Below are 20546 nucleotides of genomic sequence, written 5' to 3' on the forward strand. Positions count from 1 at the left end.
GATATTGTTTTTAAATATTGGCTGTTAAGGACATTTGTGTTTCCATTTCAGAATAATCTTGTTAATTCAGAAGCCTCCTGGGATTTTGATTAGAATTTCATTAGATCTGTAGTTAAAGGGGAGGTAGTACCATAAAAATGTCTTCTGTCTGTGAACTTGGTATGTATCTCTCCATTTGTCTGTGCTGTTTTTTGTTGCTGTTGTTTTTGTTTGTTGTTTTGAGACAGGGTCTCTCTGTAGTCCCAGCTGGCCTGGAACTCACTATGTAGATCAGGCTGGCCTTGAACTCAAAGAGATCTGCATGCCTCTACCTCCCAAGTGCTGGGATCAAAGGCATGCATCACTGCATCTGGCTTGTTTATACTGTTTTTAATTGTACTCCGTATTGTGGTATTGTTTTTAGTGTGTAGGTTTTGTACATATTTTGTTAGGTTTACTTCCTGGGCATTTTCTCTTACTGATTCTACTCTAAATAGAATTATTAAAAATTTCATTTTCCAGTTGTGTGTTGCCCATGTATATGAATACAGTTGATTTGCCTATTGACTTTGTGTCTTCCAACCTTGCTTAAATTCACTTATTCTCCTAGCTTCTCAGCCATAGGCTCTTTTTATATGTATAATTATTTGATTAATGACGGTCTTACTTTTTAATCTGTCTGCCCTAATCTTAACCTTGTCTTAATTCACTGGTTTTATATATAACAGAAATAGGGCAGAATCCTTACTTATATTTATCTTCAGTAGAATCATTTTAGTTTTTTATCTTATAGTTTTATAGATTTTGAGTCATGTTTTCAAGTTAAGGAAGTTATTTTTTATTCTAGGTTGCTGAGATTTAAAAAACCTGAAATGAATTTTGTAGTTTGTAGCGTCTTATAAAATGTTCTACACAGAGCGAGTTTATATGTTTTTTTCCTTTCTGCTAACAAGAATTATGTTAATTTTTTCTTTTTAGATATTTAACTTCATAATCTCGTAAAACTCGTTAGGTCATGATTTTTTTTTTAATAGTGTTGGATTTGATTTGCTTTTTGTATCAGTCTTTACAAATGCATAGGTCTATAGTTTTGTAATGTCTTTGAGTAATTGTGTATGTATGTTTGCATGTGTGCAAGCATGTGTGTTAGTGTGCACATGCACGTGATACGTGCATATGGAGGCCCAAGATTGATTTTGGGAATCATCCTGGATTGTCCAGAGCTGTAGAGTGTATATGGCAAATCTCCCTATCCAGCTTACTCTGTCTAGGGGTCCCCTGTCTCTACCTAGCTCTACCTTCCAAGGCTAAAATAACAGGCTGGGCTAGGATTAATGGCATGTGTCACCGTGTCCAGCCTTTAAAATAAATTTTAAGGGGGCTGGAAAGATGGCTCAGTGGTTAAGAGCATTTGCTGCTTTTATGGAGGACTCAGGTTTGGCTCCCCCACCCACATGGCAGCTAATAACTACTGGTAACTCCATTTCCAGGGGAATCTGATGACCTTTACTGGCCTCCATGGGTGCTACATGCACATGTACATACAGGCAAAACACTCATACATATAAAATACAAATATCAATAAAAATACTTAAAATAAATTTTAATTTGGGGTTGGAGAGATGGCTCAGTGGTTTAGAGCACTGACTCCTCTTGCAGAGGACCAGGATTCGATGCCTAGCACCCACATGATGGCTAACAACCATCCATAACTCCAGTTCCAGGGAATCGGGTGCCCTCTTCTGACTTCTGTGGGCATTGCACTTACACACATGGCAGACAATATACTCATACCCATAAAATAAAAATAATAAAGTATTAAAAAATGATAAATTTTAAGTGTTTGATTTCTTTTTTATACTAAAATTTTGTTGTAGTAAGAGGTTCATAGTTTTCCCTAAATTAGTTGAATAATGAGTACTTTTTGGTACAAGTAAATTTGAATGTACATTGGGCTTTACCCTGACTTCTGATTTTTTTTTTTTTAATGTGAAAGGCGCTTTGAGAGAAGGGGAAAAGGCAGCCAGCCTCTCCAACTGTATACCTAAACTTGTTTTATTTTGGATAAATGTTTAATGCCACCCTTATAGAATCTTTGATTTCTTATTTGTCTTTGTTTTATAATTTTAGGAACTTAAAAGTTTAGAAAATCCAAAAGGAAGGAAGATGGATGGTCAGACCCCCCAGCAGGTCTCACGATGTCTCAACACATGCTCAGAGCCAAATGGACTTGTCCCAACACTGCCAAATGCACAGCCAGTTCTGCAGTATGGCAACCCTTATGCAGCACAGGAAACAAGAGGTTATTAAAGTAGTTTGGCTTGGGGTTAGCTGAATCTAAGATTTGTTTGACATTTGTAGAATTTGTCACATTATTGTTTAGTACTGCTATGGACATCATTTAGGAGTGGTATTCCATGAATGCCTAGTCTTGTTTGCTTACTATAAACTGTTTCTAGAATTGTGGGTTAGAAATAAAAAACTGGGGTTGGAGAGGTGGCTCAACAGTTAAAAGCACCTACATGGTGGCTAACAGTGATCTGAAACTCTAGTTCTGGGGGATCTGATGTTCTCTTCTGCATGACGACTGCTCCTACTTACATGCAGGCAATACACTCATACACATAAATTAAAAATGTCAAATAACAAAGAGCTGGAAGTGGTGGAACAGGCTTTTAAAAAAATCCCAACAGAGGCAGGCGGATCTCTATGAGAGTTCAAGGCCAACCTGATCTACACAGCAAGTTCCAGGCCAACAGGGTCTACAGGGAGACCATGTCTCAAAAAGATCAAATAAATAATAAATAAATAAATAAATAAATAAATAAATAAGTTAATTAAAACAAAATAAAAACCTAAAAGATAAGGCCTTGCTTTGTAGCCCAGGTTGTCATTGTACCCTCGATTGTTTTGCCTTAGCCTCCCAAATATTGGGACTAGAGGCATGTGCCACTGTGTCCATATGGCCCTCTGTTTCCTTCCCTCTCTGCAGTGCTGGGGATTGTAGGGCCTTTAGTGCTCCTGGAGAGCACTTTACCACCGAGCCATGCTGCCAGCTCCTGTTCATCATATTTACATGCAGAGGTGATAATTTTCATAACTGATTTCGTCTTCTCCCATTTTTTTTTTTTCTAAAGCTTTCTTTTCAAAATTCTTATTACAGATGGAGCAGATGGTGCTTTTTATCCAGATGAAATCCAAAGGCCACCTGTGCGAGTCCCCTCTTGGGAAGACAATGTTGTCTGCAGCCAGCCTGCTCGAAACCTTAGTCGGCCTGATGGTTTAGAAGACCCTGAGGACAGCAAAGTAAATTGAATTTTAATTGTCTGAACCTGCCTCTTGTGCTTTCTGGCTTAGGTAGAGAGTAAAGGATGTGTATATGAAAAGACTGGAGACTTTGTATTTGCTCATGGTTTATCCTCTTGATTTCTTGAGAAGCATCCTCTTGGGAAGACAATGTTGTCTGCAGCCAGCCTGCTCGAAACCTTAGTCGGCCTGATGGTTTAGAAGACCCTGAGGACAGCAAAGTAAATTGAATTTTAATTGTCTGAACCTGCCTCTTGTGCTTTCTGGCTTAGGTAGAGAGTAAAGGATGTGTATATGAAAAGACTGGAGACTTTGTATTTGCTCATGGTTTATCCTCTTGATTTCTTGAGAAGCATATGTTTAAATTTGTAAACCCAAATAATATTTTTTCAGGCTTACATGTTAGGATTTATATACTAAAGTAAAGATTTAGTTAAGAGAATGAGCTCAGGAGGTTGTATTTAGTTTAATTCTAATTATCACTTCCCAGGTAACCTCATGCTCTGTATTAATAAAAGAAGAAACAATGTGTTACGATGCATACCAAAGTATAAAACTGTTGTCTTTAGTGTAATATTTATATCATACTGTAAATTTTACATAACCTTTGTTATTTTTCCCATGTAGTATTTTTTTTCTTTTTTAAGGAAATTTCCTTTTAGACGTCCTTAGTATTTATGTAATAGTTCTTACTCTGGCAGCAACATAATAACAATAATTGAGTTAGTCACTTTTTAAAAAATACTATTTTTAAGAGTCACTTTTTAACCATTTAATACATTCCTCAGAATGGCTTTTTGTTTGTTTGTTTTTTTGAAAATAGTCTCTTTTCACGGAAACTCTTTTGGATTTCCTGTGCATTAAGATAAATTTAAAGGAAATGGTTTATCGTGCTCTTTGCAAGTACAGTGGTATCATGACCTGTTTCTCATTTAATCTAGTTTGCTGCATTTAATTGCTATTAACCTTTGTAGAAACTGATCAGTGTTCAGACAGGCATGATTTTAGACCTAGTGTTCAGCACTCATAATAAAGAAAAATGTATTTCTCCCTCCTGCCTTTTGGCCTGTATGTCCATTACTGGGAATAATTAGGAAAACTGTCAGAACTTTTGTAGACTATTTAAGGTCTAGAGTATCATCTTACTGCTTTTTTACACCTTTACATTTTGCATATTTAATCTGATCATTCTTGGCACAGATGTTACATGTGACAAGACTTTCTCTTTCCTAGTCATCTGCTTTGGTTTAATTAGCAGGATGTTCTTTCTGATCTATGTGCTTTGCCCTCCTGCAGACCCATGAGAAGCAATGTTAGTCTTGTGCTCATTTGCTGACATGCTTAGATTTGGTAATGAGATAGAAGGACTCTTAATATGCATACCTGGAGTAATTGTATTTTGTAATCAGAATATTTTTCACACTAGACAGAAAGTAATTTTTATATACTTCTAAAATTCTTGTCATTGTAACAGCAAAAATCACTTGCAAATGAGTTTCTTAAATATTTATAGTTTTATTTTTTGTGTGTATGGGTGTATTGCCTGCATATATGTATGTGCACCCATGTCATGCAGTGCTGGGGGGCAGACAGAAAAGGGCGTTGGATACCCAGGAACTGGAGTTGTGGACAGTTGTTAGCTGCCATATGGGTGCTGAGACTCAAACTCAGGCCTCTGCCAGAGCAGCCAGTGCTCTTAACTGCTGAGCTGTCTCTCCAGCCTACAATAAAGGAGTTTTATTAAGTAGTTTTTAGTAAGAGTATGGAAAGAAAATTTGAGTTGGTCTGTTCCTTCTGTTTCTTTGTTGTGGAAGTGATTAGTAGCCATTAGGCTCCAGTGGACACTTTTGAGTCAGAGTCTTACTGAAAGTCAGAGTCTTTTGAAAGAGTCTTACTCTTTCAGCTGACCCCAGTGCCTAGACTCTGTGTATATGGTAACTCATTTGTTCTTTAGAGTAGTTCTAAGAGGTGATTTGCCACTATTACTAGTTAGCTAGTCCCAGATCACGGTACTGGTAAAGTAGAAATAGAATTAGAACTTTTTCAGTTTGTGAAAGCTGTACTTCTTAACCACCTTTTAGATAGCACTACTCCAGAGGTTCCTGTACTTCCTCAGTTCATAGCCTTCATCATTTTAGTGATTTTTTTTCATCCATAACGTTCTCTAAGGCCAAAAGAAAACCTACTTTTTAAAAAAAATTTATTTACTATTTTTATTTTATGTGTATGAGTGTATTGCCTGCATGTATATGAATGTATCCATGTCGTGCAACGCTGCAGAGGTCAGAAGAGGGCTTCGGATTCCCCTGGAATTGGAGTTAAGGACAGTTACCAAGTGAGCAGCACCATCTGTATCTTTGGTAGCTGCTTACAAAGGGATTGATAATTGAAGTGGTCAGTGCAACTCTTCTACTTGGTCTCTTTGAATGCCTACTCTAGGTCTCTGTAACTGGAATCAAAACTGTGTGGTATTTTGATCAAATAAAAAACTGTAACAGTATTTTGTCTTTAAAATTAGCTTATTTCATAGTATCAATGGCTTTAAGGAGCTTTTGTAGTGTAAACATTTGTCAGAATTACCTTTCTTAAAAAATTTAGTGTGGATGCGTGAATGTGTGCGCAGCCCATGCATGCCACAGAGGTCAGGGGACAACTTGGAGGAATTGGTTCTCTCCTTCCATCACATGAGTCCTTGGGATCAAACTTTGTCAGGCTTGGCAGCAGGTGCCTTTACCAACTCTGAATCATCTCACTGGCTTCCTTAAGAAAAAAAATTTTTGAGGAGTCTTGCTGTGTAGCTCAGACTTAAATTCAAATTCTCCTGCCTCAGCCTCCTGAAGGGCTGGGATTATAGGCATGTGTAACTGCACCCAGCTTTTCTTCCTTAACGAGGCTGAATAGTCCATGGGGTGGATAATACCACATTTTGTTGATTTATGCATTCATTAATAGACTTTTGCCTTGTTCTCACATCCTCAGCTATTAGGAATAATGCTACCTATCAAGATGGCTATGTAGGCATCTCTTCAGTTCTTTGCTTTCAGTTCTGTTGGCTGTATGCTCCAAAGTGACATTGCTGAATAGTATAGCAATTTCTTTTTTCTTTTTGAGGAATCACTACAGTGTGGTGTGAACCTGGGTTCAGTTCCCAGCACCCACATGGTGGCCAACAACCATTGTAGCTCTAGTTCTAGGGGATCCAACACCCTCTTCTGTCCTCTGAGGGCACTGAATGACACACATGCACTTGGATACATGCAGGCAATATATGTACATAAAATTAAAATAAAAATTAAAATATAATGGGCCATTCTCAAAGTATTTATGGTATTAATCTACTTGACATCCATCTGCCATATAAATATGATAAAAAGAAACACTTTTTCTGAGTTCATATATTTCAACTCAAAGGCAGATAAAACACTCAGGGTTCTTGACTGGAGCCCTCTCTGAGAAGAATGCTCTTCAGAAGGCTCCAGCATATGAACTGTTCATCAGAAAGTGGTCCTAGAATGCCTTCATCATGGCAGTAAGCATGAGGGGAGATCTGATTGAACATTTTGTGCAATAAGAGTGTGAGAAAGTTTATTGCCAGTTGGCTGCTTCGAAGACCTTTGTGGCTCAAACTATTTTCTAAATAAGTGATTTCTCATTTCATGAGAAGTTGCTGTTCTTCATTATAGCATCTAGAATTCAATGTTTTTTTTTCTTTTTTAGTAATTTTGAGATGCATTTCTTGGTACATAGCTCAGGCTGACCTTGTATTTATGCTGATCCTTTTTCCTCCCATGTGCTAGGGTTATGGGCATATTTTATAGTACCCAGCTATAGAATTCTACTTATGAGTCTTTCCCTTTTATGAAGTAAAAAATAACAATGATAGGATTATATTGCCAATTTGTGGCTTAGAAAATATAAACTGCTTTTAAGCCCCCCCCACCCCCAAATCAGGTGTTTAAGAAGCAGTGTTAACATGCCTGATAACTAAGTGTGGCATCTCACTTGCAGTATACTGCACTATTGATTGAAATATGAACACTCACAAAATTGTTGTAAACCATTATCTCCTTTAAAATGAGCAAAAGTAGGTTAATGAGCTATTTGATTCCATGTTGTTTTTGGCCTTCAGAAAGTTGTAGTCTAATTTAAGTATCTGGCATTAAGAATTCTAGAAGTGAGCTGATGAGATGGCCCAGTGGTTAAGAGCACTGGCTACTTTTGCAGAAGATGGGGGTTTAGTTCCCAGTATCCACATGGCGACTAACAGCCATCCTTAACTCTAGTTCCAGAGGATCTGATGTCCTCTTCTGGCCTTCGTGGGCATTGCATGACATGGGGGCGGGGGTGGGGGGGTGGCGCACTTAACATGCAGGCAAAACACTCATACAATAAAAATAATTAATTAAAAAAAAAGAATTCCAGAAGTTACAACATCAAAACATGCTGTAATTTTTCCCATCCTCTATAATGTTTCAAAACTTTGAATTATTTTCTTTTTCAACTATCAAAAAACTTTGAAATTCCATTATCTCTATTATGTAGTTAATAAGCAGATTCGTTTCAGATATTGTTGCTGGAAGTCCTAAACCTGCGGGCTAGAGTAAACTGATACAGAATCAAAATTCTTGTTTGTGCATAAAAATTTTAAAGCAGCCGGGCATGGTGGCGCACGCCTTTAGTCCCAGCACTTGGGAGGCAAAGGCAGGCGGATCTCTGAGTTCAAGGCCAGCCTGGTCTACATAGTGAGTTCCAGGCCAGCTGGGGCTACAGGGAAACCCTGTCTCAAAAAGACCAAAAAAAAAAATTTTTTTAAAGCTACCCGGATTATAGTTACCAGAAGATTTAATTTTTTAAGCTTGTAAAATACGTGTGTTATATCCCTCAATTTCTCAGGTTCTCATATCAGTCCTGTTTTCTTTTTTGCACAATTACAGTTTGTGGAAATCTCAATCTCTCCCTCCCTCCCTCCCTTCCTCCCTACATTTCTTCATGTAATAAGCATGGAAAGTCTCACTCCTCTTAACTTCAAGAAGGGAACATTCCCAGATAATAGGTGGGTGGTTCTCTCCCTCCTCCCCCCATGAACTCAGTTTGGTTTTTGAAATTCATACTGTATTTTTTTTTTTACCAACTGTGCTTTTTGAGCATGCTTGTTTAGTTCATTCATAGCAGCTCTTTGGGGCAAGCTTGACTATCCAGTAACAAAGGATATATTCATCAGAGCATACTGGTGCCTGGTTAAGTGGTATTAGGTCACAACACAAGAACAGTTAATAGCTGTTAAGAAGAATAAAGAAGGTGACTGCTTCCAATGAGATTCCGTGTTTGGCTGTTGATGTTGCTTAAATAGTTTTCTCAAACTACTAGGATGCAATCATGGGAATCCAAATTATTGTTTACTTTGCAATTAAAACCATTAAAATTGTGTGGCTTGTAGTTTTATGCATTGCTCTGTTTAATGGGTTTCCAGTTGGCCTTTTGCCAATATGTGTACTCAAGAATATATAGACAGACAAACTCACATATTAGTTTCCTTGTATTTATGCTTTCCGTATTTTGTACAGTGTGTTAGCATCTTACCAGATCCTTGAAAATGAACAATTATTAAATGAGAATAATAGAACAGAAAGGCAGACTGAAGTTGTTTGTGAAAGTGGTCCTCCTGTCTATTAGAATGATGAAAGGTCAGTACGATTGCTTGCTTGGAGAGGCTTGGAAAGTTCTACTGGTCTCAGCTTCATTCACACTAATAGGCATGGTATGTCTCTACTGAATCCTACTTTTAATAGTAGCATTCCTCATCAACGGTTTTGCTTTCTGTGATTTCAGTTAAATGCAGTCCCCTGTGGTCTGGAAACAATTTTTCAATTTTAAGTTGCATTTAGTTCAGAGTAGTGTGCTAAAATTCATACAAGATATGAGCCACCTCTTTGTCCAGTGTATCCACCCTGTATATAGAAATCTCTATTTTCAGATTAATGTTTGTGTTCAAGTAATCCTATTTTACTTCATAATGAGCCCAAAGCACTAAGAAGTGGTGCTGGCAACTTGGATATGCCAAAGAAATACCCATAAAGTGCTTTCTTCCAAAGGTGAAATGTAATATTTTATGAATAGAGATCAGATTCACTTAATTTTTGTCACAGTATGTTATTTTGTTTTACTTAATTTTGTTATTAACCTCCTACCATGCCTTATCTGTAAATTAAACTTTGTCATAGGCATGTATAAAAAACTTTTTAAAACAGTTGACTATGACCCTTAGTTTCAGGCATCCACTGTGGACCTTGGAACATATGCCCTGTAATGAGGGAGGAATACTGTATTGAAAAAAAAACTTTTCAAACATGTTTTTATGTGAAAGTCAAGTAATAGTAAAGGCAAAACTTTAATTGGGTGATTTTCCTTTTTTAGTGTCAGTATGTGATTATTTGAATTAAAGAATTTGTAGTTCATTTTACTTTTCTTAAAAAGTTGCTCTCTTTTTGTTTTTGGCCAGGAAGATGAGAATGTGCCCATTGCCTCTGATCCAGCAAATCAGCATTTACGTGGTCATGGAGCAGGCTTTTGCTTTGATTCCAGGTAAGTTTTTTTCCTTTGTAGAACTACCATGGGCTTATGTAAGGCTATTGGTTCTGAAAATGTGGTTCCTGGCTTACAGAAATTAAACTCAAGGTGAAGGGCCCAGCTAGTCAGACTTTGCCCTGGATGATTCTGACACATGTAATCCTTTGAAAAACCAGTGGCATAAAGGCCTTTAAGTTTTATTTTTAATTATGTGTGGGTGGGTGGGAGGAGTTGTGCAAGTGAGTGCAGGTGCCTGCAAAATCCAAAAGAGGGCATCAGCTCCCCTGGAGTTGGAATTATAGGTGGTTATGAGCCACCCCAATAGGTACTGGGAACTGAACTTGATCTTCTGCCAGAGCAGGACTCGTTCTTAACTGCTAAGCCATCTCTCTGGCTCCCAAAACTCTTTAACTATTAAACCAAATAGACATTGTTGGAAAATTGTGCATTGTATTCATTCTTAGAGTTTTACAAAAGCATTTTCTTTTAGTTAAAAAGTGGGAAAACTTTTGGTTACTAAGCCTTATTTAATGTCCGATTTTGGCAGATTTGTAACAAAAACTGTGGAGCTGTCAATCCAATTGTAAAACTGGGTTTAGTAGCTTGATAAAAACACAGCTACTGTATACAGTATCGGGAATTTAGAAGCAGAAACCAAAAAGGTTAACTAAACATTCTAACAACTTTGAAGGCAAGTTGCTATGAATTTCAGCCAACTAGGATTAATATAACCTTATACTGACAATTGTTATTACAAATTTACTAGAAATATGTAATTCTTTCATTTTCCTATTTTCTTTTAAAGCTTTGATGTTCACAAGAAGTGTCCCCTGTGTGAATTAATGTTCCCTCCCAACTATGATCAGAGCAAATTTGAGGAACATGTTGAAAGCCACTGGAAGGTGTGCCCAATGTGCAGTGAGCAGTTTCCTCCTGACTACAATCAGCAGGGGTTTGAAAGGCATGTTCAGACCCATTTTGATCAGAATGTTCTAAACTTTGACTAGCTTTTATTATGAGTTAGTACAATTTAGAAGTTTAAAGAAATCACCTCAAATAGACCACTAAGGATAAGGAAGACTACAAAGTATCACTTTCATGCACCCTTTTCTGCACTTTTCTGATCAAGAGCTTCTTTGAGTTTGGTATTATTAGGGCCAGGGTCCATCTTTGACTTATCAATAAATACAGTTTTAATTTTGTTAATCTTACTTGATTTAAGAAAAGCTCTTATATGTTTATATCTTTATTTATTCCCCAGTTAGAAAAATGAAAAAAGACACAGAATTATTTTAATGTTACTAAACTGAAAAAAAATCTATCTGTAATAGTGTTCTAGATTACCTAGTAGAATGTTTACAAGTTTCTGTTGACTTTGTTGATTGAGCATGATTACTAAATATTATGTAATAAAACGCATTGATCATAACAGTTTTGCGAAGTGATTCTTTGGATATAGAAAAGCCATAAATGAATGCATGAAATGATAGTTTTTTAAATCTCAGAGAAGCTACACATAGAATGAGATCACATGCTTGAAGACATTCTTTCATATGTGAGGTGTTGGCTTTGGGAAGTAGTGCAAGGCATATTTTGTTAATTTTATGAAAGATTTTAGCGTAATCTGGATGATTATTTTTAAACTATATTGAATTTATATTTATAAATTATGAGAAAATGAACTAAAATCATCTGTTATCTGCTCTCATTAAATGACCTTGTAAGTGGTGTTTGTGGCATAAGATGACAGAATATGTATCAGTATCTATATTACATTGTCTTGATGAGAGTATAAAGTGAAAACATTCCTCAGTCAGTGATTAAAAATAGAATTCATAAACTCAAACTAATTGGTTTCTTTAGTTGTATCTGCTGTGCAGTGTTCAATAACATTAAAGAAGATACATATTTAGAGAACTGTAATAACATTGACAAATTTGCATTCATTTTTCATTACTCTAGCATGTTGGGGTTTTGGGCCTTAAATTTCTGAACTATATTTCTCTTTTTATAGTGTGAATGTTACGAATTTAAAGTACTTTCGATTTGTTGCTTTAGTAGTTAACCTATTTAACTTGTTAACTGAACATTCAGACTTAGTGGCATTCTGGGTTCTGGAGTGCTGTACATGAACTGTGAACATACCAGGTTGCTGGTATTTGTAGGAACAGAATTTGTGTAATTGAATCCTTTTAAAAAGGTTTTGAGGGCATAATATGAGGCATTCAGATGGCAGCTATTAGGTGGTCCTGGGAAGCAGTAACAGCACTGGACACTCGTTTTAGCTTCCTATAAGTGTTTTTTTATTTTTTATTTTTTTTGTCTTTTTGAGACAGGGTCTCCCTGTAGCCCCAGCTGTCCTGGAACTCACTATGTAGACCAGGCTGGCCTGGAACTCACAGAGATCCACCTGCCTCTGCCTCTTGAGTGCTGGGAATAAAGGTGTGCACCACCATGCCCAGCCTAGCTTCCTATAAATTTTATCACTGAATATACTTAGGTAAAATATCCTCAGCAAGGGGCTGGGGAGATGACTTGGTAAAGCGCTTGCTTTGTTGCATTCAGATTCCCAGCACCCATGTAAAAATGTTCATGGCATATGCCCTGTACTAGGGAAGCAAGCAGTAAAGGAGAATCCCTGGAGCTTGCTGATCAGCCAGTCTTAACTGGATCTGTAAGCTACAGGTTCAGTGAGAGACCTTGTCTCAAAAATGAGGTGGAGAGTGATTGAGGAATGACACTTGACATTGACTTCTGGCTTCCACACAGATATGTGTACATGTATCTCAACACTATGGATGTTTCTGTTGCAGTTAATTAGTATGACCCATGCTAACCTAAAAGTACTCTTTGACTATTATAACACTGCTATTAGTGAAGTGAGATTATTCATCTTGCTAACATTGAACTTTATGTTTTAAAAGTGTTTAGCTCCAAGCTTATGATAAGTAATTTATTATTTATACAACAGTAAGCAAAACATTAAGGGAATAAAATCTTTATGCATCCTCTAGATTCTCTAAAATAATTGGGAGCCTAAGAGAACAAGGCACTGAACAGGTGGATTAGTTCCCACAGTAAACTTGATACTGGTTTTTGTAATGGATGCAAATTAAAATAAAGAGCCATATTTATTTTGGGTCAGAGGCAGTTTATTTTAAATGTGATTTTATTTACATTTATTAAGCAGCTTTTTTTGACAGGAATTTTGATTAAATTGCCTTCAGTTCTAAAACTTCTGTTGCTTTCAAACTTAATGTGCTCTGTCCCCAACAAAACATACGAAAATATAATTTAAAGCACAGTTTTCACAGACACGGTACAATACATTCACTATACACGGTATAACAAAATATTCCCATCCTTACCTGTTTAATAATACTGTCACAATGAATAAGTAAATAGAAATCAGACTTTGTTTTATCATTGAAAGAAATTTAACATGCACAATGACTATTTTTATGATGTTTAGCTGTTGAACTACTGATCCAGCCTGCAGTTTCTTGCACTAAAAAGAGCAAAGCTAACTAATAATTGCTGGCCTGAAACTTTTTTTTTTTTTTTTTTTTTTTTTTTCTTTTTTTTTTTTTAGTTTTTTTTTTTTTGGTCAACTGTAGGTAAATATGGAATAGTCAAGTAGGGCCTTCTTATGCACCAACTAGTGGATTCTCATGTCCAGATCACCCTATAACAACACATGGGCTTAAAGACAAAGACTATTCTTCAGGAGCGCTGAGGAAATTTTTAGTGGACATTGTCTTTATACTTTTAAATTCCTCACTGTGAGAGAGTCCCAATTTAGGAATAGAGAAACTTAACTATCTGTTAACAGAATTGAGAACTGTCTTTATAATATGGAAAATTGAGGTACCCCTGTTCCCCAGTCACTTTTTTCATCAAATAGGAATGTGGGGTGAAAGTTATTTTGGAGGGAATTTGAGTTCACATTTCACCAGTTTGTACTGTGGGCAGTTAGCTGTATCAAAGCAATTTTTGTTGTGTATTAGGCAACTGGTAAACTCTTAAGGAATAGCACTTGGGAGAAAAGAATACTCAAGGCATGATGGTTCTGTCGGTGAGAAAAACTTAAGGAATGGTCCAGATGTAGGTCATTCTCAGTGGTCGGATTAGTCTATGCTTTGACCACCTGCTGCAAGAAGCACTTAATTGTCAGTAAGGCTTATTTTCATTTTCTGGCAAAATGTTTTCTAAAGCTAAACAGACATTTCTAATGAGGTTGCAGACATCTACAGTGTGATGGAAATTTCTTCAAAAGAAGTCCAAGCACAATGAGCACGAAGAAGGGGCCATAGGGGTCTTAATAGAAATGTTCCTTTTTCAAGCATGCTTAGAATTTTGTTTCCGATTTGCAACCCACAGATCTGTTAGGGCCGTAGTTGCAAGAACTGGCAACATATAAACATTAAATTGTTGGCAATAGAGAACTACAAAGTGCTTTAACACCTCATCTGATGATGAAGCTATAACTAAATTTCACACACGCAAAATTTGCATTTAAGTATTTCAAAGTGTTTCCTAACAGATTTCAGGGGAAAGTACTTCACTAAACTGGTATCTTTGTCCACAAGTAACACTAGGTATAAATTGAATCTCTTGCACCCAGCAGGCACTCAATGACTGTGTGTTAGAGTTTCATCTTTTTAAAGGGCAAAGGATTTGCAAGATAATAGAAAACACAAAAGCACACCTTTTATGCATGTTATTTAAATATGAAAATATTTTTAGCATATTATGTTAAACATTCTTTCTTATTCTTATTTATATTTCCATTACCTAAAGTCTTTCTACTCACAAATACTAACTCCATTATGTAAGGCATGGTAACCAGTTTGCTCATGAAGGTATTTTGGTTATATGTGAGTTGATGTGTTGAAGAACTTCAATCACATTACAATCTTGAAAAACATGTCAATACCAGCCCTCCTCCCCCAGTTGATACCACTGCAGTACAACTGAACAATATGTAACAGGCCCTCAGTTTTATTTTGTGTTGGGGGAAATGTGCTGAAGAACCTAGAGCTTTTTTTGTTTAGCACCTTATATCAAAGTAATGAAAATGGGTATGATGATTACATGTGCAAATGTACAAAATCATTAACTCTACAAAGATACATCATTCCAAAATTACAGAAAAATTTAAAGCATGCATTTAATTCTTTTCATTAAAGGGTTGCTGAATGCTTCCCCTGAAAAAAGGTGGCTGTTTTCAAAATCAGCAACTGCTGGTGAGAATTTCTTGGCACAGTTATGACCAGCATGTTATTGCTGCATCTTCCTGATAATCTCAGCCGACACCGGGGGGTGGAAATTGATTGTGTGGTGCCGCAGGCCCTGAGCTGTCTTGTAACTCTTCCCACACCGACATTTAAATGGTTTGCGGACGCGAATCTGTGTTCGATGACCATTCTTAGCGTGGTACTTTATGCCATTCACATTCTGTGGAGAAGACAAAAAAAAAAAAAAAAAAAATTTACCTATTAGCCTGAGTCACAGAATGTCCTGTCACACTTGGACAAACCTCAGCATGGGCCCGGATCCCAGAAAGACTTCTGAATGGCATCTCTGTAGAGAGGGTGGGCTTCATTCATGAGCTTCAATCATAAGCCCTTCAGGACAGGCTGGTTTGTTGGTCCTGGACTGTATACACCAGGTCATACATAAAGGAAATGCAGATATGTCTGAGTTACTCTGAAAATCAAAGTACAGGTTTCTTCAAGTTTTATGTAATATATTTTGGGCTCACAGACTGCACAAGAAAGTAGCCAGAGTTTCTTTAGCTTAAAGTTTTACTTCTCCAGAACAATTAATTTTTCTAGAAGAGAGTTAATGGGTAATCCTTTAAGTATCTGCTCGAAATGGCTAACAAAATATCTTTCTAAAGAAAAAAATGGCAGGTCTCAGAGTTAAGACTTCTGTAAGTTTCTGATTTGGAAACTGAGTGCCTGGCATGCGGCTTCCAGACCACTGTGGAATAGTTGTCCACCACACCTTGTTTGGAGTCTCTTGTCCATTCTCTGATGCTACCATGGAAACAACTTTTTGCCCAAATTTTGCCCTAATTCAGCATAGTTGTGTTAAGAGCCATGGGCAGACTAGGCCCTGACTTTAATGAGGTACTGTACTGAAAACAAATGTATTTTGGAAACTTTAGTTATTTTATGTATTTGTCCTAAGACTAACAAAATATGATTGGATTTCTTAGCAAGGGATGTTAAGAATCTGGATGTTAATATTTTATCAAAATGTTTTCTGGTAGTGAGTCGATTCCTAATCAGTTTAATAAACTAAACAGTAAATATTGCTCATCCAGTTAAAACATTGGAAACAGGCTCATGGTGATTTGAGAACTAAACAGCAGAGGTGATATTTGAACATGTCTTAATTTCCAAGTCACTAATTGCCAGATTAGAGAATAGGGGAAGAGAAGGAACAACTTGTGACTTGGTGGTGTTGAGCACAGGTTACTAAAAGGCTAAGCTGTTCCTAACATACCACCTTACTGGGTCCAGTCTTCCATTTTCATAAGATGCCTTTATGAGTTCACAGATGACAATACATATTTCTGCCATTGCTCAGTAAGTAGCACGATGCCCGGTTACAGTGCATATATAGTGGGAGTGAATTTGTTAAAGTAGTATCTCTCCACACACTTCATTATTTGGGAAGAAGCTGGGGAGACTTGCTATTGAAAATAAGGATGGGGCCGGACATGGTGGTGCACATCTTTAATCCCAGTACTCAGGAAGCAGAGGCAGGTTATCTCTCAGTTCAAGGCCAGCCTAGTCTGCATAATGAGTTCCAGGCCAACTGGGGCTACAGGGAGACCCTGTCTCAGAAAGACCCAAAAAATAAAATGAGGACAGGTTTGGAGAGATGGCCTAGCAGTTAAGAGCACTGGCTGCTCCTGCAGAGGACTTGGGTTTGATTCCCAGCACCCACATGGTGCCTAAGGACCGTCTGTAACTCCAGTTCCAGGGAATCTGATGCCCTCTTCTGACCTCTGCAGGCATTACATGCCATGGGTGCATTTATATACATGCAGGCAATACACATACATAAAAGTAAAAAATATTAAATGCTAAGGAGGTTTTCCCTTTAAATTTGCAGGACATGCCCTACAGTGGAGAACCCTGCTTGACTATAAGCCTAGTGCCCAAGCAGCCACCATGACTATGCTTAATCATGGATTTGGCCAGTGAGCAAAGCAGAACTGGATAAACTGTTCTGAATGCCTGGCACTGGGGGCTTCTGCTCCTTCTGTGCATTGGTCCTTTCCCACAGCAAGGGGTGACCTCTTAGCTTTCTAAAAGGCATGTTGAGGGATCAGAGCTTTGAGGGGCAGGATCACATAGACCCACTAAGGTGGTAGGTAGATAGGCTCTGCCAGACCTCTCACTATTCCAGCCATCTTGGCTGAGGTGTAGGCACATGGGTGATGACATACCAACTTGTATATCCAGGCCAGCTGAACCTTCAGATAACTTTGGCCTCAGCTGGTGTCTTATAGCAACTACATCCATGTGACAACTGCCTGGCTTGACCAGTCAACTCAGAGAACCTTGAAAGATCTCTGTAACCTGTGGGTGATATATTGGGGAGAAAGGGAGATAATGACTATTAGACTCCCAGGATTGGGGGTACAGCTCAGAGGTAGAACACTTGCCTAGCATGTATGAAACCCTGGGTGCAGTCCTCTAGCACTGCCAAAAACCTAAAATTATAATTAGAGACTCCCAAATTAAGTATAGAAAGTTGTTCCCTGACTCACAAATGCGAGAAATATCTCTGTGTGCTTGGAAATATCTACTTATCAGCTTAGTGGATATTCATTGAACACAATGAGTCCTTTTCTGTGGGTGAAGGGTTACAGGACATTATGTCCTGTTGTTGCAGACCTGTTGCAAGATGGGTTAATAAGGATCCAGCTATCTCTTTGCCCACTACCATTCAAACCTTGTCTAGATAAGCCAAAATGCATTAGCTAAGATGCAAAAGGGCTGCGACCACATCGCAGCTTAGATAACTCCATCCAGTTCTTATTTCTAAGGCCAGGGAAGCTTGGAAGCCAGGCATTTAAATGCAGTCCAGGAACCAGACCCGGAGTTCACCAGGAGTGGGACAAGCTAGAGTCCTGAGTCCAGCAAGCTCAGTGGCCTTGTCCTGGATGTATGTGAAATACTGTTCTCTGTCTGATTGTGACAAAAACAATACTACCCCATACAGCAACTTTATTCAGGGGAAAAGGAAGTCATTTGGACATTGAAAACATGTTATTTCCCTGGGTGCCGAAGAACCTGTAGTATTGTTTCTGTTATGCTCACCAGTATTGGTGGGATGGCCTTACCACAAATGTTAGGGACACAGATCAGTGCTGTGTGGGGTGTACGTACACAGCTGTTTGCCCATATGCACGTGGGAGCCAGAGGAGGACTGTGGGTATCCTGCTGTTACACGCTGCCTTATTTCCTTGAGTCAAGGTCTCTCACGGAACCTGAGGCTAAGATGGCAGCCAACAAGCCCCAGCAATCCTCCTGTCTTTGCCTCCCATAGTGCTGGGAGTACGGGCTGTTTTAAGGTACGTGGGATGGGGGGCATTTTTCTTTCCCAACAAAGTTCCAAAGGGGACATCCTAGGCTAAAGAAAAATGTAGAGACCCAGCCCTCCTACTGGGTCCATCTCCTACTTCCTACTGCCAGCATTAAGTCCAGGAACTTCTTCAGCTGTGTAAATGTCAGTGAAGTGATGAGCTACTCCTGAACCTGTGTCCAAGAGACGAACTCTTCAGAGACTCCCCAGTAAACAGGACAGGAAATTAAATCAGACTAGTCCTGGGAATAAACAAGATGGTGGCCTTCTGGATTCTGCCAGACTCCAGAGCACACCAGCAATCTCCCGCACTCTTCACACCTGTATCAGAGCCAAGGATCACCCAGTAAAGATGAGTCAGCACTTCCTCAGAACAGCACTGCAGCTCCACACCAGTAACTCCAGCCCAGCTGAAGCTTCAGCAGCTGGGGAGGAGTGACAGGTGTCTCTCCTTGTCTGGTGTATCATTACTTGGCATTCTGACTCAGAAAAGGAAGCTTTTAGACTTTTCTCACCCATGTCATCTGCCAGTCAATGATGCCCAAAGCCGACAGCCTTCTACAGCTGACGTTTACTAGATTTTCTCTTGGCCTTAAAAGGAGAGAACATTCAAACCCCTGCAACCTAGGCTTAGCTAACTAAAGGAGGAAATTGCTGGAAACCTGAAAAAAAGAAATCAGTAGATTAAAAGGTAGTAGAAATGACTACGGAAAAGACGGGAACAAGCAGAATGAAGCAGAGGGAAGGGCAAGAGAGCGCCCGGCGCTTCTGAGCGGAACAGGGTGGAGCTTCTGTTTCTTGCCCTCCCTTTTCTGTGGTCTGCCTCAGCACAGGCCATTACTTGCTCCCTCTTTTAACAGTGGTGTGCAAGACATTGCTTCAACAGTGTTCAGGCACTGGTGGTGGCTCAAGGAGGAGGAACAGCTTAGGGGGAGAGAACAGACATCCAGGCAGGCAGCAGACAGTCAGTTCTCTGTCTAGCTGCTCCTACTGTGAAATAGAAAAAAGGAGGGAAAACCTCTGCGATGCACAGCTGCCCTCTGCAATGCCCTGATCTGCACCCTTGGCATTTGCATTGTGACGCAACTGTTCGTGGCTCCTTTGCTCCTTTGCCACCTCCCAGCTTCCGGACACTGGAGCCGTGCATCTGTTCTGTGATGTGACCTGCCCTGGGCTCAGTAGCCCTTCAGGAATCTGACAGGACTCACATCTCTGTCCTGGGGTTTGCATTTCAGTTTAAATGAAGACCACCTGGGCGTTGCCTGAGACAATCTCAACCTTTCACAGAGCTGGTGAAACCTTGGGTGGCTACCTTTGTGATAGAGCCATGCTTTCTGGTTTTTTTTTTTTTTTTAACATTTTATTATTTATTATTTTATGTGTATGAGTATATTGCCTGCATGTATGTGAGTGCACCCATGTTGTGCAACGCCGTGGACGTCAGAAGAGGGCTTCGGATTCCCCTGGAACTGGAGTTAAGGACGGTTCGTAGCTGCCATGTGGGTGCTGGGAATCGAACCTGGGTCCTCTGCAAGGGCAGTCAGTGCTCTTCACCACTGAGCCATCTCTCCAGTCCCCTGCTTTCTGCTTTTTTAACAGCAGAAATTAAAAGTACTACCAGAAATGGTCTTTTAGTATTCAGAGACATCTTTAAGCAGCAGCACTTCGAGAAGCCTTGTGCTATCACAGTTTTCGAGCCTTTTGAAAAGTCAGTGTGCAGCTTGGGTAAGTTAGTCTGCCTTCAAGTCTGCCAGGATGCTTGTGGTTTTGATTTTTTTGTCTCAGTTGAATTTTAAAGAGCTGCTGATAACCTGTGGGGAAGTTGCTGTAGGGATTTCTCCTAGTTTTTGTTTTACTGTTTTGTCCCTAGAGTTTTCTCAATAGAAAACTTAGTGGCCCCAGCCATCTAGGTCACCTGGCCTGGGGCTTTTTGAGACTGGACAGTTGAAACTAAAGTTAGTGGTTTGGTGAGGGGAAAAAAAGCCTTTTCTTCCCCTGATCTTTTATGGGGGAGGTTTGGGAAGTGGAGCAAGAAGTGCCTCGGCTGTTAGGTAAACACCCCAACATGTTTTCCAGAAGGCTCTGAG

At 38.9% G+C, this 20546-nt stretch overlaps 2 protein-coding genes across 2 annotated transcripts in view; one reads left to right on the forward strand and one right to left on the reverse strand.

The window, feature by feature from the left end:
• Positions 1-11283, forward strand: part of Tax1bp1 (Tax1 binding protein 1) — a gene marked incomplete in the record, with an annotated part of 66319 nt that extends 55036 nt beyond the window's left edge. The window contains 5 exon segments of the mRNA XM_029567565.1: positions 2110-2281; positions 3143-3200; positions 3422-3506; positions 9785-9867; positions 10658-11283. Of these exon segments, the coding sequence (XP_029423425.1) occupies positions 2110-2281; positions 3143-3200; positions 3422-3506; positions 9785-9867; positions 10658-10859 (600 nt within the window).
• A 1699-nt stretch (positions 11284-12982) lies between these two features.
• Jazf1 (JAZF zinc finger 1) overlaps positions 12983-20546 on the reverse strand; it is a 353771-nt gene continuing 346207 nt past the window's right edge. The window contains exon 5 of the mRNA XM_008841519.3: positions 12983-15309. Coding sequence (XP_008839741.1) covers positions 15133-15309 — 177 coding nt within the window. The 3' untranslated portion in view covers positions 12983-15132. The remainder of the gene's footprint in view (positions 15310-20546) is intronic.

Source organism: Nannospalax galili, unplaced genomic scaffold (genome assembly GCF_000622305.1).
Source record: "Nannospalax galili isolate Female #2095 unplaced genomic scaffold, S.galili_v1.0 scaffold158, whole genome shotgun sequence".
Classification (NCBI taxonomy): Eukaryota; Metazoa; Chordata; class Mammalia; order Rodentia; family Spalacidae; genus Nannospalax; species Nannospalax galili.